This window comes from Mus pahari, chromosome 1, assembly GCF_900095145.1.
Source record: "Mus pahari chromosome 1, PAHARI_EIJ_v1.1, whole genome shotgun sequence".
Lineage (NCBI taxonomy): Eukaryota > Metazoa > Chordata > Mammalia > Rodentia > Muridae > Mus > Mus pahari.
This window is the reverse complement of record NC_034590.1, coordinates 158453087-158474843: the sequence shown is the minus strand read 5'-3', so window position 1 is coordinate 158474843 and position 21757 is coordinate 158453087. Positions and strand designations below refer to the sequence as shown.

Genomic DNA, 21757 nt, shown 5'->3' with positions numbered 1-21757 from the left:
GTAAGAGTACTGTCTGTCCTTGCAGGGCCCCAGTGTGTTCTGAGCAACCGTATAGAGGCGCTCAGCAGTAAGAGTACTGTCTGTCCTTGCAGGGCCCCAGTGTGGTCTGAGCAACTGTATAGCTCGTTCCAAATCCAGTGCCCTCTGCTGGCCTCCACAGGCACTGCATGAACATTGACATATACATATAAAATAATATTTTTAACTGTCTAACTTAAAAAAAAAAAGAAAAGAAAGAAAAGAAAAGAAGATGTAAATTAAAATGAAAGATCAACCTTTGCCTATTCCATGACTAAAATAAAAATTAAGATTATCCAGTCTGGGCTGGAAAAAAGGCTCAGCAATTAAGATTACTGGCTATTCTTTCAGAGAATTTGGGTTTGATTCCTAGTATTCACATGGTAGAACTCTGGTTCCAGGAATCCAATGTCCTCTTGTGGCTACTGAGGGCACCAGGCACCTAAATGGTACACGCTCATACACACAGGCCTCATACATATCAAACAAGCCAAAACAAACAAATCCAGTCTTACAGTCCTAACAAGGAAGAAGAGGGAAGTTGGTCACCACTGTTAGGGGACTATAAGTGAAGGACAATTTTGCAAACATTTAACATCAATTGGTCCATTAAATTTACTTCTATAAATGTATTTCAAACTTGTACAATAATCCAAACATGCACAAAAGACAGGCATTTCAACTTTACTGTCTTATCAATGAGAACTGGTTAAATAAGGTTAGATAAAAATGGTGTAGTACAGCTGGGCATGGTGGCGCACGCCTTTAATCCCAGCAGAGGCAGGCGGATTTCTGAGTTCGAGGCCAGCCTGGTCTACAGAGTGAGTTCCAGGACAGCCAGGGCTATACAGAGAAACCCTGGCTCTGAGTACCCAGCACCACATGCAAGCTCACACGCACTCGTAACTCCAGTTCCAGGGGATCCAATGTCCTCTTTTGGCCTCTGTAGTACTGGGCACCCATGTGGTTCACAGAGTTACATGCAGGGACAACACCCATATGCATAAGATAAACAAAGTAAACATAAAAGGACAGACGGAGAACAAAAGGCAGTAATTGGAGTTGGGTGAACAGACAGGGGGCTATACATTTCTTATATGCAGAATCTAGATTTAACTGACCCCATAACATAGAAGCAGAAGGGAGTGTGGGATGGGGGAGGAATTGTCTCAGGGCAGCCAAGGAGGAGGGATGGAGAAAGTAAGGGAGGATGACTGTATCAGCAAGGTACAATGATTTGATGTGTGAAAATGCCATAATGATAGCCATTATTTTGTACGCTAACAAAAACTTAAAACTTGTCCTGTTCTCAGGAGAAGCTGTGCCCCAGCTGCTCTCCCACCTCTGGCTCTTGGGCTCCAGCTCAAGGAGAAAACAGGAAAGTACAGAGAACTTTATGCCACGCTTCCTGTAAAGCTGACAAATTCACACCAGCCACTACAGATGCTAGCAAGAGTGCACCCTCTATCGGCAGAGCGAAGAAAGCGCATCGTCACAGAAACAATGGATAAGCTATGTGACATTACAGACAACCAAGTCCACTTAACTTCTTTATTCAGAGGAAGCAAGTTAGGCCTATCTGACTGGCTTTCTGCAGGACATCACCTTGTACACGATCCACACAGAACTCTCAATATTTATGTCAAAAGATACTTAGCTAGCATTTGCATGCATGAAGAACATGGTTGAGAATTAGCTCTGGGGGCCAGAGAGGTGACTCAGTGGACTGAAGGGTACAGATGAAAGGAGTCAGGCCCCAAGACCACAAGATGGAAGTAGAGACCAATTCCCACAGACATCCTCTGACCTACACACATCCTGTGGTGCATAGAAGCACTCATCTTCAATTTTGTTTTCCTCTCTCTTCCTGCCATCAGTAGTTCTAAGGTTAGTGATATTTTTCCCTATGGAGTCAAAAGTATGTGACGGCAGGAGAACAGGGACAGAAATCAGGGATTAGCAGCTTTTCTATTTTCATCTGTGGGTGAAATTAATAAACAGGACGTCCCAGTGAAAAGGCTTTGGCAGTTCAATTTAGTAGCAATTTTAACTATGTAAAACTGTTAAGTTTTTCAGGGTTGGGGGGAAGACTAAAATCACACACACACACACACACACACACACACACACACACACACACACACAAGCACACACACACACACATCACATTCAGTTAAAAGAAAATCCCACCAATTTCACACTTAGGCAAAGAACTCTCTGGCTCACCTGACAATCTTCTGGGGGCAGAAGTCTTCCAGGGGTGTCTCGGAGTACGAGTCACTCAGGTGAAATATACTGACTTTCCCTATCTTCCCAAAAGGGAAGGAGACGGTCAGTCCCCTGTTGGGTACCACCTTCATCACTCGGCCCATGGCCACTTCACCTTCTTCAAGTCTGTAAGGACCTGGTAGGAAGTGGAGACAAAGCTGCTGGCAGTCTGGCTGACTATGGCCTGCCAACCCAGAGGTGGACCCAGGCTTGAGTAGGCTCATCACAGCTTGAACCCACGACCACAAGACAGACAATCCCTTCCAAAGGATCCAAGAAAACCAAGTTTAGAAAAAGGAGATCTGAGAGATCAATAGAGTCACATGAGCCGGAGAACAAAGCCCAAGAGAACCAAAAGCAAACAAATACACCGTCTCCCAGAACGCTCTGTCCTGGTTTCCTGACACTGAAGGTCTCTAATCTTGTTGGTAACTGAAGCCTCCCACCCCAGCCTCTCTCCGACCAGGTACCACATCTTTCCATACCTATGAGTGACAGACATAAGAAAGCCCTGGGCACATCTGGGTCAACAACGGTGGCCTTGATGGCCTGCCCAATCTGGAACTTCTTGTCTGGATGTTTCAGAACCTGAAAGGATTAAAAAATAAAAAAAAAGTTCTAATGTTCCCATAAAGGTTTGTCATTTATCCAAAAATATAACATTTAAGTCTCTGCCTCCTAACCCAGCAGTCCCTGTACTTACTCAGGTTCCCCATATAACCCATGTAAACTTTTGAATCTTCTCTCCAGACACTGACCTTGAAGCTGAGGGAAGTGAGCAACAAGGGAATTCGCCCTCGGATGTCTGGTCCAATGTCCACTTCAAGCCACTTCTTCATCACGTTGTACTGTGGGGGACAGGGCAGATGTAAGAGCACCCTCGGTTGGTCCAGAACTAAAATGCACTCTCTCAGGAACACTGAAAAGGATGAAAAGCTCAAAACCCCTCATTGCTCCAAGGGACTGGAATCCATCCTGAGGCCCCGCCCACCTCCACATCTCTTGGCTTCAGTCAATTCGTACATAAATAACTATAGCATGTCGCATAGCGTACAGAGGTGCTGCATGCTGCAGGGGTATACTGGCTACCAACAAGCACATGAGAGGGCAGATGCTGACTTCTTTTTTTTTTTTCTTTTTCTTTTTTGGTTTTCTGAGACAGCGTTTCTCTGTGTAGCCCTGGCTGTCCTGGAACTCACTCTGAAGACCAGGCTGGCCTCGAACTCAGAAATCTGCCTGCCTCTGCCTCCCAAGTGCTGGGATTAAAGGCATGTGCCACCATGCCCAGCTGACTTTTTTTTAAAAAAGATTTATTTATTCATTTACTTAATGTATATGAGTGCTCTATCTGCATGTACATTTGCATGCCAAGGATGGCATCAGATCCCAGTATAGACTGTTGTGAGCCACCAAGTGGTTGCTGGGAACTGAACTCAGGACCTCTAGATGAGCAGATAATGCTTTTAACTGCTGAGCCATTTCTCCAGCCCCTAGATGCTGACTCTTAAAAGAGCACGAGGCAGAAAGAAAATGGACAAACCAGGCACAGAACCAAGCATGATACAGATAGGAGGAAAACCAAAGATGGTTGTCATGGTGACTGGAATATGAAATGTGCAAACAGATCATGAACAACCTCATATGCTGTGTTAAATCTTCTGAGATTATGAATGTCCCAGGCGACTAGAGGGATCAAACATCACTGACATGCCAGAAAGATGATTATGGAAGAAACTCTGACAATGAAAGATTTCATGCCAGGTATGCTTTTAATATTTGCACTTGGGAGGCAAGCAGGGGTATCTCTGAGTTCAAGGCCAGCCTGGTCTATATAGTGAGTTCTAGACCAGCCAATGTATAGAACCCTGTCTCAATAAACAAAATAAAACCAAAACCAAACCAAACCAAAAAACCCAAACAGTAGAGAAAGACTGGCTTTTCCTAACGCATCTGGAGAGGGACAGGAAGCACTCACTGTCTAGCACACAGCATGCATGTCAAAGGGAAAGCGTGGAGAGGTAAGTCTGTCTCAGACAGCTCATCCTGCTCAGCCAAGGCCACCCTGTGCCCAGGAGCAGTCTGGCCCTGCAGCAGCTCTATGCTGAGGTCTTGGGCACTTGGTTCTGGGCAGCGTCAGGTCCACTGCTGCTCACCACGTCTCCCACTAGACAGCCGCAGTCAGCCATCTAGTGTCGCAAATGGTGCTTTAATTTGTCCATCCATAAATGCGGAGACCCCTAGGTTAATATTACCTGACTTAATCACTCAGGCCATCAACTTGGTCACTTTGTCTATTGTCAGAGTTTGGACTCTGGCGGCCACCATACTAACCTGTCTACTCAGTCTCAACCAATTCATTGCTGGTTTTTCTGGCACTGTCTGTACTTACCCTGAAACTTCCACGCTGCCTTTCTAATGGTCTCTGATATTTTTGGTCCTTTAAACCTTTTCTTCTATATTACATAGTTTTAAAGATTTGTTTATTTTTTATTTTATTTTATTTTATGTGTGAGTGTTTTGCCTGCATGTATATATGTGTAACATGTGCATGCCTGGTGCCCAGTGAGGTTAGAAAAGGATGCTGAATGGACATCCAGAACTGGAGTTAACAGTTGTAAGCAATCAGATGGGAGCTGGGAACTGAACCTGGGTCCTCTGGAAAAGCAAATGCTCTTAACTGCCGAGCCATGTCTCCAACTGTGGCTATTACATTTTTGGTGGTTACTCAGTTCAGACTTTCAGATGAACAGATATATCTTCAAAGGTTGGAAAGACAGCTCGTTGGTGTCAGTGACCAGAGCCAGGAAGGCATAGAAGGGAGACTAGTGGAGGCATGCATGTCTGCTCCCCGCCACCACTCCTGTATTTTGATCTCTCACCTAGAGACGGGCTTTTCAGGGCGGAGGCCGGGGATCACAGGACAGACTCCGAATGCCCAGAGCAGAGAATCTGACTCCAGTTTTGCCCACTTTGCTCTGAGAGCTCTGAAGGAGGGTCAAGCCTGCAGTGAGGGCAGCAACTACTCACCTTCTTGAAGAAGCAAGTCACAGTCTGCCCAGCCTGGTACTGCTGTATCTTCTCCACGGGGCTCACAGAGTGAGTATTCAGAGCATGGTAGCTACCCTTCAACTCACTGAAAAACAATCACAACAGGACTCAGCTATTTTTGCTCTCATGGACAATCTCTCTCATTAAAGGAGAATCTTCTCAATGATCAATCTGGAACTAATCATCTCTTGAGTGATTAATCTACGAATAAACTAGGGGCAAACAGCTCATGAGTCTTTCATAAACATAGTTTAGGCTGGATGTGGTGATGCATGCCTTTAATGCCAGTACTCAAGAGGCAGAGGCAGAGGCAGGTGGATCTACAGGAGTTCAAGGACAGCCAGGACACAGAGAAACCTTGTCTCAAAAACAAACAAGCAAACAACAAACAAAACATTATTTTCATTTGTTATTTTAGCTATTGCTTTGGTTTGCAGAAATGCTCTTACAAACATCCTCATGTGTGAATTAAGCGTAGACAGTAACTTGACTGTCTGCTGCCAAGCCAGGAGCTGAAATCAGAACTTAACTCAAAGCCTCTGCTAAGCTGTCATTATCAACTCATTTTCAGACATGCAAGAACATGTGGTCTGAAAGTTGTCAATCCACAAATGACTAAACTTACTCACTCAGATGGTCTCTAAAACAAGACTCATCCACATACTTGTACAGTGGTGCTGTGAAAAATGCAAAATACGGCTGTATGTACTAGTGAACGGGGAAACTGCTCTGACTCAGTAATTCCACACAAGAGAAATGCTTACACGTGAACACAGGGAAATGAGTTCAATGTTGTTTGCTGTGGCACTGTAAGATGTTTTCTGTGATTTTTATGAAGATCAGAAACAAGCCCAAATGTAAACCCCCCTGGAGAATGAGAGGATTAAACGACTACTATTTAAACTGACGCAGATGTCCTCCCGAATTTCTTTTCAGCAATGCTGGGCTCTTGTATGCCCTAGATAAGAAGTCTGCCACTGTGCAACAACCATCCATTTGAAACATCTTTTTAAATGCAACAAACTTTATTTAGCCCAGTCCTGCCACACACAGAAAGCTCACAGAGGGCAAAAGCAGAGAAAGCATTAATAAAAGCCAGTCTTAAAGGAAACAGGAAAATATAGTAAGCCAGGCAGTGGCAGGCACAGCACCTTTAATCCTGGCAGAAGCAGTTGGATCTCTGAGTTCTTTATTCAAGGACAGCCTGGTATACAGTGTGAGTTCTAGACCAGCTAAGGCTACAGAGAAATCCTGTCTCAAAATACTGAAGGAGGGGAAGAAAAATAAGAAAAGGTTGCTAACTAAAAGATACAATCTTCCAGTGCAAAGGGAAAGACACTGCACTAGAGTCACAGGCATGGTGAAAGTGCTTCATTTTACACCAAAACTGTAGAATACATAAGTATTTAAAAAACAAAAAAACAAAAACAAAAAAATAACACCCTATAAAACTAAGGAAAGTACAGTAAAGAAAAAAAAAATGCTATATGGTCTATGTTCCAAATATACTAATAATCTAAAATTAATGTGCTAAATCTGAAGTTTCAAAAACATGGCTAGCTGGGCTGGAGAGATGGCTCAGCAGTTAAGAGCACACTGACTGCTCTTCTGAAGGTCCAGAGTTCAATTCCCAGCAACCACATGGTGGCTCACAATCATCCGTAATGGAATCTGATGCCATCTGGTGTGTCTGAAGACAGCTACAGTGTAATTACATATAACAATAAATAAATCTTTAAAAAAAAAAAACAACAAAAAACAAAAAACAAAAAAAACACAGCTAGCAAATAGAACTCAACACCCCCAAAAATAGCCCCCATCATAGGCACAAGCCTCCCCAGAAACTGATCCCTTAGGCTGCTGACACTACTGTGAAGTTATTCCAAGTCTTTCCATGACATCTCCTGCTATAAGAATACAACCTGCCAGACCCCAGGCTGACCCTGCATGGCATTCTTATAGTCACGTGTCCTCAGCATGACAAAAGGTTGGAGTCTTTTGTGGAGGAAACAGAAAGAAGCAGGGTCAAAATGGTTCCGATATGAGAACAGAAGACATCACCGTAGGGAGCAGTCTCTTACACAGTGTCACTCTGCAGAACTCATCAGATAACCCCAGTCCGCCTCAGCTGTCACCCCAGCTGTCACCATGCACTCCAGCTGCACACACTGAAAGAATACGTATTCCTGGATACCTGCTTATTTCAGGAATTACTGAGTTCTAGAAAACTGAGCTGAGACAGAAAGGTTCCTTTTGTTAGACACCAGCACACCTGCAAACAGTGTTGACATTCTATTCTACAGCCTGGCCTGGCCTTCAATTTGCGGCAATCTTCCTGCCTCAGCCTCTCAAGTGCTAGGATTTCGGGTATGAGCCTCTATGCCAGTGATTTTCAACCCTTTAATATAGTTCCTCATGCTGTGGAATCATAAAATTATTTTCGTTGCTACCTCGTAACGGTCCTAGATGACCCCTATAAAAGAGTTGTTTGACACCCCCTAAAGCCAGAGGATGAGAACCACGGCTCTCTGCCACTTTAACTTTCATACCTCTAGGTAGGAAAGGGCCACTGCTAGGTTTCCCCTCACCTTGGCCGAACACTCAGCTCCAGGATGGTCAGAACAAACCTGGGGTGACTTATTGGGAGAAACCTAAAGAGAAAGAAATCAAATCACTTCTTAGTGGTAACAGATAACAACCTCTTTCTGCTCCACCTTAACCCTAACTGATTACCACCCACCTCACTCCACCAGACCAGGCTGACAAAGGCCCACAGAGGGTCTTTAAGGACTATCAATTAACCAGACACTGGGAAGTCTTACTGGAGGTCCTATGCTTAATGCTTGAAATTAATATGCTATGCATAGGCCAGATTTTGAACTCTTTCTTTTCTTGTTATGGCAAAAAATCCAACATGATATAATTTAGAGTAAGGGGCCATTAAGATGGCTTGTGTGCCCACGTAGGTCAATCCTCAGGTCACACAAGGTGGCGGGAGAGAAAAGCTGTCTTCTAACTGCCATGCATGGGTCAACGTATGTGTGTGCCTGTGAATGCATGTGTGCGCACACACAAATAATACAAATAAAAGAAGTGCTATGAAGGAAGCCCTATGAGAACTGCTAATATATACTGAACAAGAGCTCGAGGCAGCAACCTACTATGCAGGCAGCACATGCGTGCACTTTGTCAGTTTCCCCAATGGCCTTCCTAGGTAAACTATGCCATTATTCTCACTTTACAAATTACAGAAGTGACTCGGTGGATAATCTGAAATTCAGAGCCAGGTCAAAGTTTAAATCCATCCTTTAATTGCTATATAATATTTTAAATATATATATATATATAAATATATATATAAATATATATATTTATATATATTTATATTTATATATAATATATATATTTATATATATATAAATAATAAATATATATATTTATATATATATATAAATAATAAATATATAATAAATATATATATTTATATATAATATATATTTATATATATATAAATATATATATAAATAAATATATATATATAAATAAATATATATAATATTTTAAATATATATATTTATTTATATATATATATATAAATAAATATATATATATATGCTAAAGGATCCTGACTGCCTTTTAGTTAACTAAGAGAAAATATTATTTACATGCAATCCCTGCCTATGTTCCCCTCTTCCCAAAATTGCCACAGTCCCCTCAAAGCCAGCCCCATGTCCCGAAACCTCATACTTAGATGTCTTCACATCTCGCCCACCGATCACTCTCGCAGTGACTTTCTTCCCAACTTTCAATGTGGCTGTAGGTGAGGTGCCCACTGGGACATCATCTAGGATGCGGGAGGCATGGATACAGCCAACGAAGCCATCAGCTAGGGCCACGACAACATGTGTGGCCTTTACAGACTTAATGGTCCCGGTGACTTTGTCCCCAATAGCCAGGCTATGCCTCTTCTTAGACTTCACAGTCAAGTCCTCTTCTTCTTCCTCCTCCTCCTCTTTCTCCTCCTCCTCTCCTTTGTCGTCAACTGTCTCTGAATCCCTCCGAGCTGGCATCCTGGTCCTCTTAGAAGCTGGCCCTTCCACAGCCAAAATCAGACCGGTCACTCCTGGTTCTGTGGTCTTGAGGGTGAGGCAGACACCCTGCCCCACGCGTAGCTTCTCAGAGTCAAAGTGGAAGGTATCATTGAGGTGAGAGATCAGAGAGAAAGCCACAAGGTGGCCAGTCTCCACCAAGGATGCCACGGCAAAGGACTCCTCCAGATGCTGCACGATTCCCTGGTGTCTACTGCTTTTTCTCAGCTGCGAAAAGGAAAAGTCATATTCAGTGTCCCGCACAGTAGGGCTATCATGGGCTATTCATGGACCCACATGGCAGCGTATGAAGCAGCTCCCCGATACCCAGGGAACTGGGCTGTAAGCAACCAGCTTTCCCTCCAGACACAGCTTTCCTTCCCAGCATCCCCAGAAGCCCCTTGCATTGGTTCTCTTCTTTCAAAGGTTTTGCTATGCAATCAACAGTGGTCTGGAGTTCCCAAGATTCCTGCCTTGTGCTGGGATTACAGAGGTATGCTAGCATGGCTGGCTTCAGCTGGTTTGAATTTAAATCTCTAGGTCCTATCCTAGAACTCTGGGGGGGTTATTATGGTGAATCTGATGGCAGCTCGGAGACCAGCAGTGGCCTGAAGATGGATCTGGCCACAGTCCTGCAACGCTTGTTCCCCCATCCAGGCAGGAGACTTTGCTGATCGCTCTCCATGGACAGTGCTCTGCTGTGCTCTGCTCTGCTTGTCTCGCAAGCCCACTGTGTCCAGGCTCTGCTATGCCTGAGCTTTCCTCGGACAGTGCAACGGGAGGCTGCAACTACAACAGAGTGAGCATATGCTGGCATTTCCTGTAATGCCAGCACCTGGAAGGCTAGGGTAAGACAACCAGAGAGTTCAGGACCACTTGCTTTCTAGACTAGCTTGGACTACACTGTGAGAAACTGTGACAAAACAGAAACAGCCAACAATAAAAAAGGGTTTGGGATGATGATCAAGTGCAGACTGAGCATACCTAACTGAAAAAGTTCAAGCCCATGCTTTTGAGGCCACTGGTACATGAGACTTCAGGACACTTTAGGATTTCAGGTTTCAGATCTTTTGAATTAGGAATACTCAACCAGTAATGCCTGTGTAAATATTCCCAAGTTCAAGAGTCTGAGGTTGGGCTGGAGAAATGTCTAAGAGCTTAAGAACAAAGACTGGGGGCTGGCAAAATGGTTCAGCAGGTAAGAGCACTCTGACTGCTCTCCTGAAGGTCCTGAGTTCAAATCCCAGCATACTTGTACAAATCCCAGCATACTCGTACATATAAAAAAATAAATGAGTCTGATGTTGCCTAGCATGCTGGTATACACTTGAAATTTCAGTCCTCAGGAAACGGAAGGGAGGCAGTGCTACAGATGGAAAACTTGGTTCAAATAACAAAAATAAATAAACAAAAACAAAACCTGAAAATTTTGCAGTGCTTCTCATCCCATGCATTTCATTTGAATAAGCAATACATATCCTGTACATCCTACCCAAAGAATACCTGTACCGATTTTGAGCTTTTCCTAAACCTATCCTTTTTAAGACAGGGTTTCTGTGTGTAGCTCTGAGGACCAGGGCAGTCAAGAGATCTGCTTGCCTCTGTGGATTAAAGGAATACATCACCATGCCCAACTCTTACAGAAGCCAGGACAGAGTGGCCGCGCTGCCTGGAAATCAGGATGCCCAGACATACTGTTTCAGATTTGTTTTTAAAATTAGCTTACAACATTTTCAACATTTATTTCTAATAAAAATCTGAATTCTGCCTTTTCCTATTTAAAAAAAAAAAAAAAAAGTACTTGAGAGGCCAAGGCAGGACTGAGTTCAAAGCCAGCTTGTCTCGAAAAACCAAAGAGTTAGGTCGGGGTTGGTGTGGGGTGGATGACATCAGACATTTACCAACCTTAGACCCAGACAGTCCTCTGATAACCGGAGGGAGCCAGTCTGTGCCACGTGAGCCAGGCACAGATTTGCCAGGTGACCGGTCTGGTTAAGCTCTGACCCTCCTGAACTATGTTCTCTTCACTCAGACAGCTGGATCATAAGATGTGTCACCTGAACCAGCATGAAATCTGCCCTACTGGCTATCCAGGGCAAGAGTAAAACTGGAGACGCCCCAGTCAGAACGAGGCGCAGTCCCTCCAACTGGAAAAGCGCTAGTCAGAACGAGGCGCACAGTCACTCCAACTGTCTCACAGTTCTGAGCAGTGAGAGCCGTGTGGAGGCGGAGACAGGGAGTGGACGTGAGCTTACCTTTTGAGATTTCCTGTTCATCAAGTCCTGGTGAAGGGAAACGTGGACCTCCAACTTCAACATGTCCACGTGTAGAACCACGACCTTCTTCTTCTGCCCAGGCTCTACCTCCTGCCCTACAGTGCAGAGCCAAGCACGGCACGATCAGCCTTGGCCAACAGGGGAAGGGAAGGCAGCTCCTGGGGCCCCTCAGTCCAAAAGACAAAGATTGAACATCTGCCACATCTACATGGCCCACAGATAGGGAAACCAAGGTGGTCTACCACACATGGCTAAGGCTGGGCTGGGCCTCAAGTTATACAATTTGAGTAACATAAAATTCTAACTTCACTCAACTAAAATAAAGGCTCTTCTATCTTAGTTTCTTTTATTTATTTGTTTATTTGATATATAAGTACACCATTGGGCTGGTGAGATGGCTCAGTGGGTAAGAGCACCCGACTGCTCTTCGGAAGGTCCGGAGTTCAAATCCCAGCAACCACATGGTGGCTCACAACCATCCATAACAAGATCTGACTCCCTCTTCTGGAGTGTCTGAAGACAGCTACAGTGTACTTACATATAATAAATAAAATCTTTAAAAAAAGATTCAGAGACACCAGAAGAGGGCATTGGATCCCAATGAGCCACCATGTGGTTGCTGGGATTTAAACTGAGGACCTCTGGAAGAGCAGTTGGTGCTCTTAATGGCTGAGCCATCTGTCCAGCCCATCTATCTTAGTTTCTTGATGCTGTGATAAAATACTCTGACAACAGCAGCTCATGAGAGAAAGGTTAAGTCCATCATGGTGGGGAAGTCAAGTCAGCAGGAACGAGAAACACTGATCAAACTGCACCCAGGCAAGAAGCAGAACGCAGAGGGCACAGAGGACGCACACTGCTGTCCGGCTTCCTTTCTCTACTCACACAGCTCAGAAGCACCGTCCATGCCGCCCCATTGAAATTAACAAGCCAAGATGCCCCGACTCCCTAGGTGCACCCAGAGGCTGGCCCAGGTAATTCTAGGTCCTGTTCAGCTGAGTGCTGACGCTACCCAGCACAAGGTCCACACACATTTACCCTGCCCTCAATGGTCTTGATTTTCATCCAGACAAGGTAAGTATGCCTCAAATGAACCAACTCATCTGCTACACAATCTTGGAAATTCTGTATCCAGAAGAGGGAGGAGAAGCACAGGGTCTCACCAACCATCCGTGATGAGTAAACTCACCTGCCCGGTGGTATTTGCTGGCTCTCAGGACCAGGTCAGGCACGGGGTCCACACTGAACACCACCGACCCATCTTCTAACACCTCTTGTACCATGGCATCTAGGACCATCCCTGGGGTCATGTCAGCCAGTGTCTGGATCAATACAGAGTCTACCAAAGACCCAAAGAAAGCAGGGAATTAGTGAGACACTCTTCAGTAGTTGTTTCTTCTGGAAATGTGGCAGCATCATGGAGCAGAGAACACTCAAATCACTGACACTGAAGGAGTGGGCTCACTGCATACCAACTGTCCAGTGGCAGGCCAGGTGTGGTGGTTCATGTATTGAGTCACAGCACAGCTTGAGGTCAGCCTTGTTTATGCACAGTGAGTTCTAGCCAGCCAGAGGTACAACAAGATAAATCAAATACAACACAAAACCAAAATCATTTAGTGTCAGGCTAGTGAGATGACCTGAGTTCAATTCCTGGGATCAGGAAAGTCATTGTCTGTGGGAGGAAATGACCGGTTCCCATCCACTGTTCTCTGACCTACACAGTCTCTTGTATACACACACAAATAAACAAAATTTAAAGAAGAGAATGAACTGGCTGGTAAATTCCACAGTGTAAACCCAATGCCGCAGAATGCCGAGAGGAATTCGGATTTTAGAATAATTGTGGTGGCAAGGGGGAGTTTGCAACTGCTTACTTACAATGACTTTAAGAAACAAAAACAAAAACTAGGGTCTCCTATATCCCAGACTGCATTATAACTTACTGCATAGCTGTGGATGATCTTAAATCCCTGATCTTCCTGTCCCCACCTCTTAGGTTTTAGGATTACAAGTGAGGACCACTACACCCAGTTTAGGCGGTGCATGTTAGGCAAATACTCTAGCACACTACCTTTTTATTTTGGAGGGTCTCATGCAGCTCAGGATGGCCTCAAACTTGCTACATAGCCAAGGATAGCTTTGAACTCCTGACCCTTCTGCCTTCCCTTCCCCCAAGCACTGGTACTATAGGCGCGTGCCACCTGTCTGGTTATGCAGTACTGGGGATGCCACCCAGGGTTCTGCAGCTGCTAGTCAGAAACTCAGGCAGAGCTGCACCTTAATCTGAGTAGTACACAGGTACTCACTTCATAAACACGTAGCACACACTTTATGAACATCTCTCTTTGAGAAAGCCTCGTTAGGGAATATAGGAGAATGTAGTAGAGCACCTGCCTAGCACGCTTGATGGTCCAGGTTGGTACAAAGACTTCATCCCTCAAACCATGTCAGCTGCTTTAAATTACAGATCGCCCCACTCGCCTTAACCAAAGGTACAATAAAAGCACTGGTGGTGTACTAAGGGCCTCACCCTCTGCTCCCTGCCTCCACTGAACATGCCCCACCTTGGTTGCTCATGAGGCTGCGAATGCCCTGCAGCTCTTCCAGGCACTGGCACAGGAGGAGGAAGCTGGTGCTGGCCGAATCCCCCAGACTGCAGTCTGAGAGTCGCAGAGACAGCAGCATCCTCTGCTTCGATTCATCCACATTGGTCACCTTAGCAACGACTGTCTGACCCTCCACAAAGTGTTCACTGGGAGTGGTCACAAACTTGTCACTCATGATCTGAACAGTAGGTAGAAAGTGGGGGAAAGAAAGTCATTGTCTGTTAAGACAGGCACAGACAAAGGGGGCCTGCGTAGTTTCCCCAGCTCTCTCTAAGCAGAGTTTTATTCCCCTTCCACAAAAAATGAGAGGCCCTGGCTGTGCAACCTAATGTTTAAGAGACGACAGCCATTTAGAAGGCACATTACTAGCAAGCCAAAGGGTAGAACATGTTTTTGTCTCAATGCCCAGGGGCAACACTCTGCCCTTCCCTTTTTCTGGCAGGGGATGCAATGAGACCCTCCCTTCCAAAGGTTTAGAAACCCAGGCCAGAGAGACTTTGTCTGCTTCTTGAGACGAGTCTCAGTAGGTAAAGCAGGCTGGCCTCCTAAGAGCTGAGGTTAGGAGTGCCCTGGCACTCCTGGCTGTGAGGGAATGGTCACAAGTAGTTTGTGAGACGGCAGGAGTCAGCCCTGTGCTGCTCGCTCAGTGGTGGCACGCATGTCCATGTCCTCCAGGACTCGGTTTACTCAGCAGGCATGAGAGAATCCACTAAAATATGTCTGCATCTTTTCCCATTGGAAAAGTTTATAATTTAGTGGCACAAAGGAGAGAAAATCCCAGGGATATACTGGCGTCTGCACACCTAAAAACCATAGGAGGCTCTAAAACCTACACTGGGCTATTCACCCTGAACACACAAGTTCAGTCCTTTTTACAATGGAAACAGTCATCAATGAAAGCCACTGTCACCCAACACTGCTGTGTGAGAGGCACAGAGGTCCCTTCTCCAGGATACAGATCAGGCGGGATGACCAACCCACGGGCCAACCCACTGCTCCCTTGTAGCCTTCATTGCCTTCACACGTTAAGTGGTTCCCCTGACCTCCTTACAACATTAAATTCTCTGCTGCTTCTCGGCTCCGCAGGTCTAGGAGCCTGAGATCTCTCCTCAAAGGCCCTGTGCATAGAACTGAACTTACAGCTTTGGGGGACAGTCCACTGAGACCTGAGGGGAACTGGACGAACACGCCATACTCCTTGATGCACTTCACAAAACCAATGAGCAGCATTCCGGGCTGTATTTCTGAGAGGCTCTTGGGGTCCTGGCCACCTTCTACTGTGGAAACCAAAGCTGGTTTCCTGCAAAGAAGCTAGAGGAACCTTATTAAGGAATGTCCCAAAGAAACAAAACATCTATTGCTCCATTTCTTCTGTTCCAGCGACTTGGTGATTACCATGGGTCTCTCCAGACAGAGAACCACAGCAGGAGCAACACACTAGAGGGAGGGGAGGCCACGTTCTCCGGCATTCCCTCAGTGCTGAGGGTGCAGCTCCAGTGGGGCCTCCTTCCAGAAGGTACCGATGCTAAGCAGTGCCCGACAGTTTTATTCCTTCCTGCTAATTCCTCCCCAGATCCCTAGAGGTCTGCTAACAGGACCAGTGCAAATCCACATCCAACAGCAGGGTTAGCAGTGCAGCCCTCCACTGACCCTTTCTGGCCACCCATGAACCCCATTCTACCCTGCTGCCCTAAGGGTTTTAATCTTAAGGTCAGTAAGGAAAGGCAGTGCTGCCCTGACTCACACCCACAGACAGCACAAGGGAAGAGTTCTGAGCCTTTCTGGCCACTGTTACCCTATCCCTGGCAGCACTCCTTGGGCCTGTTCATGCTTTCCAGGGGTTTCCCAGGGCCAGACCATCAACATGGTCTTATGAAAGCACTTTTTAAGCTCCCTCCTAGTTCTAGTCTAGGATTTGCCATCCAAGTGCCATGGCCTCCCCGTCCCCAGACACCAGTCAAGGATACAACATGTCTCTCACTCTGGCTCAGACACAGAACTCGGTGAAGGGTGTCCCCTGTCTGGAGCCAGTGATGCAACAGTGGGCCATTGGCAACGTGGTCGGACAAATGAGGTGTGGGGAGGAAAGCAGGGATGTTGTGGGGCAGGATGGCCACCTCCAGCCCAGTTTTGGTCTTCTCCAGAACCTTCACATCCACCAACTGCTCGGAATCAGAAAGGTAAAAACTAGCACCCCTCCTGAGCAGAGATCTCAGAGGCACCAGATCCCACATCCTGGCCACCAGGAGGCTAACAGCAAAGGCACTTTCCTCTAGACCCCACATCTCCACCCACACCCCACACCAGGACTCCTCTGGAGTTCCCCTTGCCAGTTCCTCAGCTGGTTTCTGGAGGAAAAAAAGCAACTGCAGGCTGGCCTTAGCAGTAAGAGAGACTGGCAAAGTCATGTCGTGACACTTCTCTCATGCTAGCATCTGTTTGCTAAGGCAGGCAGAAAAGAGGCCCAGAATCTCAGAGCCGTGCACCCCTCTTTTCTTCCAGTGGTTCTGCTACTTCTCCAGGAGCACTGTCACTATAAGACACGGTCGCCTGCCCAGGTACCTGCCCGATGTTCACAGCTCTTGCTTTCTTCTGACTGTTCTCAACACTCTCCTCCTTTGGCTCTGAGTCACTCAACAGCCTGAAGGACAGGAGCATCCTCTCCTTGGAAGGCTCACAGCTCAGCACTGCCACCTTTACCACCTGGTGAGAAATCACATGTCTGTCACCTCCTGCAGCAGCAGGCCTTCAGAACCCAGAGCAAAGTACCCTCCACGAGTTCTGCAGGGGCTCGGGAGATCTACCAAGACCTTAGGTCAGATCCAAAGGTGGCGAAGAGATGATGGATCCAGAGACTAACTATATTAAAAGCCCCATAAGCCAACCTTCTACAATGAAGACATAACTAACTTCTGGTTATAAACCTAAAGTTTTAAGAAGCTCTTTTTAAGAGAAACAAACACAACCTCAGTAGACCAGCACTACTTCTCTGGTGTGGGCCTCCATCCACTGGATTCCAGTGAGTACTTCTGGGTTATCTATCACTCACCCTCTTCTCACTGGCTCGGCCCACTTTATCTGTGCTCCCTCCTCTTCCTCTTAAAAGCAGCTCTATGGGGCTGGTGAGATGGCTCAGTGGGTAAGAGCACCTGACTGCTCTTCCAAACAAGATCCGTAACAAGATCTGGTGCCCTCTTCTGGAGTGTCTGAAGACAGCTACAGTGTACTTTCATATAATAAATAAATAAATCTTAAAAAAAAAAAAAAAAAGCAGCTCTATGCGTACTGTTCCTTTAAACCTGCGTTCACAGTCACTAAGGTGGGAGGCTTGTACAGGAAGGGTTACCTGGCCAGTGTAAAAGACCTTCTCTGGGTCCGGGATGTGCTGGGTGCTAAGCTCATGCTTAGGCACTAGCCCCTGCACTCCGTTGTAGAACTTCACAATGCAGCCATAGTCCCTGACCCGTATGATAACACCGTGTGTCTGCAGGCCAGGCTTGGCGTCCTCATAGCAGGTGATGGCGGGCAGTTTGGATGTGACAAGGGTTTTCTTCAGGGTCATGATTAGCTTCTTGGCTTCAGGTTCACAGAGTAAAACCTACAGGAAAGACAGAGGCTATCAACAAGTCATCTGTTACCAAGACAGTCACTGACTGGTCTGCTATCCCAGGAATCCAAAGGCCATAGGTCACTCTCCAAAGACCTTTTACCTCTAATAATCACAGCTGCAAATCTTTTGTTTCCTGCAATATGGCCATCTAAAGCACAGAAATCTCTCAATCTCTTCAACGGCACCACGCCTTATGCCTGGTGAGTCACCTTGTCACCTTGTTAGTGCTATTTATCAGTTATGATCTAAGACTGAACAATCCGATTACCTGTTTTTAATTCCTCAACCTCACTACACAAAAATTTGCACCAATGTGCAATTATGGACCTTTATGAATCAGTAATAATGAATTGCAGTAAATGTAAGAAAGCCCAGCTGTAGCCAGCAGTATATTTAAATGAAACATCATACTCAGCACACAGGAGGCACTGAAGTCAACCTCAGTACCAGGACAAAGCAGAACCAGGAACACACACCCACTGCCTCAACACTCCAGGCCCTACGCTGGGTCCTTTGTATACATAGCATCACTCTTTATAACGAGATTCTTGAGGGGTTCAATTAATTGTTGGAAACCTCTCATGGTTTTGTGGCATAATTTGGGCTATTGTCCTTGTTTTTTTAATGAAGTTAATTTAATGTGTGTGTCCAAGGGCATATAAGCGCCATGGTGCTTGTGTTTGTATGTAGGAGCATGGGAGGCATGGACATGCCATGGTGCATTTATGATTGGGGTGGGGGGAGGTATGCAGGTGGCGTGATGTATGTGTACACAGTTCAGAGCGTGGTTCTCTTCCTTCACTCTGAGGGACCTGGGAACCCAACTCAGGCTGCAGCAAGCACCTTTACCCACTGAGCTACAGCTACCTCCCAGTGTCTGGGACACTTTTTAAGTATGACTTTGATTGGTATATGTTTTATATACAACAATGGGTTTTGCTATGACATTTCATGGCTATTTCTGAGTCTGACATACCTCCCACTCTTCCACAACCTTCCCAACCTTATCCATCATTTCTAGTTTAAGCTGCACCCTGACCCAGAAGCTGCTATCAGCACATGGGGCTAACCCTGAGGGCTGGCTCTGCCGTTTACTAGCTGAGGGGCTCTACAGGGGCTCGGCTTTTTCTTACCCTGGGAAATAGGGACAATGTAGTTACTCTGTAGAGAGGTTTTAAGACACAGAACATACAGTGCATGGTAGTGGCTACTGATAACACAGTTCTGTAGCTGAGCCCCACCCTTCCCCTTTGAGCTCTGAGATCTGAGCCAGTCCGGAAGGAACCATGTGACAAGAGGTCACAACATACCTAGCCTGCTCATTTTTCCTGCATGGGTATTTTAACTTACAACTCTGACACAAGCGAGGCCTCACTCTTCTCTTCCCACTTCTGGGTGAAGTACTAAATACTCTGCAGAGGTGACACATGCATTTCACAGGAAAAGGCAGGCACTCCAGCCGAGAAACCCTCTCCCCAGCACCCCACAAGGACTGCACCAGGGGCTCACCCTGCACTTGACCTCATCCCCTGGGCTGTACTTCTTCTCTGGGTTCTTCATCATGACGTCAGCCAGGTGCATGGAGGGCACCAGGCCTTTCATTTGCTCACCCACCTTCACCAGGATCCCAAATGGCTTTATGGCCAGCACTGTGCCCTACGGAGTCCAAAGAAAAGGTGTCACAATACAGCAAGAACAATCCTTTCTCCTACTAAAAGTTGTCCTGCCTCTTCCCATGACCATGATTCCATGTGGGAAAGCCACTCCGTGTCACCAACCCAGACTTAGCCAGGCTTATGTATGAAGCCTTTCATGTTGTCTGCCTAAGCATGTACTCCCGTCCTATGTGAAGGAACACTCTCTTGAAGGGACTGTAACTCTCTAGAAGGGACTGTAACTCTCAAGGCATGAACTCCATCTAAAAAGGAACTACTCAATTACTCTCCATGTGGGAGGAGTGGAAACTGACCTGATTCTGACTAATATCAAACAACTTTCAATTTGCTCTAACAGCTGCCACCAGATCCCAAACCCCAGGACTTGTGACCCACTACCCTTGTTGGGTGGGGCTAGTAAGACTTTACTTTGAAATTAACTTAAGTCACCCATGGGAAGAGCAGAGATTTCAGTTTTTAGGCAGCAGGTACGTGTCTTCACATGAACTAACAAGAGACAGTGAGCTGACAGTTAACATGTAACTAAGGATCCCTGAAGGTGGAGAGGATCCATGGACTGCTTCAGTTCTTACCTTTACTACTGTCCCAGTTTTGATGTCATGATATCTAAGAAATGGAGCTGTAATAATTGATCTGGAACAAAAAAATATATATATGGTTAGAAAGTCTATGGAAGGGGTTGCCTAAAATTCAGGACCTCCACAATCATGCCATCAAGAAAGGCCAGGGGAAAGTAGAAATGCACATGCACATGTGTGCCAATGGCACTCACTTCCTCAGAGAGAGCAAGGCCAGCTCGTCCATTTGGCTGTAGTCAATGATTCTACACTTGTGAGTGCTCCCCGGTTTGAAGGCCTCAGCATTGAATGCTTTCTTAGAATTAGAGAGATGGCTGACCTACAGAATACCAAATAAGTGAAGATACGTTAAAAACATAGCTCTGCACACAGCTCAAAACACACTGAGATGATAACACATTCATCATCTACTATAGAAATAGTACCCTGTGAGATGGAGAGGTGGCTCAGTGGTTAAAAGCACTGACTTCACTTTTAGATAACCCAGGTTTAATTCACAGCACCACATGCTGACTCACCTTCTCTAACTCTCGTCTCAGTGGGTCCATAGACAGACATGTAAGCAAAATAGCCATACACACAAAATTTAAAAACCCTGACCCTTCGCTAACATAGAATCCCACAAAGAAGCCCAGAGCGTGAGTCAATAACCTACATTCACAGGCCAGTGCCTACGTTTATAAACAAGCCTTACTGGATGGTGATCACGCCTCTGCAGGTACATGCTGCCTGCGGCTGCTTTATGCTGCTGCGGCTGCTTTCATGCAGCATGGCTGAGTTGCTGGCACAGACTACAGAGCCTAGCATACTCTCCTTCCAGCCCTTTAACAGCTTAGCTCGTACTAGAGGGATGCTGACTAGGAAAGCGTGTGCTGCTCTTGTGCCAGACCTGGGCTCAGTTCCCAGCACCCATGATGAGTGTCTTGCAGCCTCCTGTAACTCCAGGTGCATAGGACTGGACATACTGCTCCAGTCTCCATGGGCACCGTACTCAAACGTACAAACCCACATTTATACAATAATTTAAAAATGTAAATCTTAACAACCAAAAGGCTTTGCTGCCTTGGTCTGGATCCTATTTCATTCCCATCCTTTCTTCCCACTGGTCTGGTATCACACATGGCACACAGCTGCTATGCATTCTGAATCAACAAGCAAGCATTGTTCTGACTTTGAGGACAGCCTTTCACATTGGAGGCTATCTAAGAATAAGAAATTATTATCAAGAGATGAAGAAGTAGAAAAGAACCCATCTTCCCTAAAGTCCTTCCAGTGAGGAGATCCTTGACCAAAGAAGCCTCCTTACCCGGGCGTAGGCCAGTACCCCATCCTTCAGCCTGAAGATGGCCCCAGCATTCTTGAAAAAACCCTGAACAGGAACATTATCCAGCACAGCACCTAGCTGCTGGTAAGAGATGCGTGTGAGTGGACGGCCAGGATGCAGGAAGATGGGACGCAGGCTCAGTCGCACAACTCTGGTTCGAGGATGGACACAGAGGATGCAAGCTTTTACCTGGACAAAAAGCAAAACCAAATGAGCAGGAATACAGAATACAACAGAGAGCGGGAGGCGTCCACAGAATACA

The 21757-nt window shown here is 46.0% G+C and overlaps 1 protein-coding gene across 2 annotated transcripts in view; it reads right to left on the bottom strand.

Moving 5' to 3' along the window:
* The window catches only part of Pdcd11 (programmed cell death 11), a 48128-nt gene that overhangs the window by 13490 nt on the left and 12881 nt on the right, over positions 1 to 21757 (bottom strand). For both annotated transcript variants that reach the window (XM_021201054.1, XM_029539239.1), the window contains exons 9-25: positions 21478 to 21684; positions 20366 to 20490; positions 20166 to 20226; positions 19427 to 19573; positions 17654 to 17905; positions 16870 to 17010; positions 16275 to 16469; positions 15448 to 15618; positions 14266 to 14485; positions 12888 to 13037; positions 11678 to 11793; positions 9082 to 9650; positions 7923 to 7985; positions 5314 to 5419; positions 3045 to 3134; positions 2772 to 2874; positions 2245 to 2422 (exon numbers count right to left, since the gene is read on the bottom strand). In XM_021201054.1, the coding sequence (XP_021056713.1) occupies positions 2245 to 2422; positions 2772 to 2874; positions 3045 to 3134; positions 5314 to 5419; positions 7923 to 7985; positions 9082 to 9650; positions 11678 to 11793; positions 12888 to 13037; positions 14266 to 14485; positions 15448 to 15618; positions 16275 to 16469; positions 16870 to 17010; positions 17654 to 17905; positions 19427 to 19573; positions 20166 to 20226; positions 20366 to 20490; positions 21478 to 21684 (2894 nt within the window). The remainder of the gene's footprint in view (positions 1 to 2244; positions 2423 to 2771; positions 2875 to 3044; positions 3135 to 5313; positions 5420 to 7922; positions 7986 to 9081; positions 9651 to 11677; positions 11794 to 12887; positions 13038 to 14265; positions 14486 to 15447; positions 15619 to 16274; positions 16470 to 16869; positions 17011 to 17653; positions 17906 to 19426; positions 19574 to 20165; positions 20227 to 20365; positions 20491 to 21477; positions 21685 to 21757) is intronic.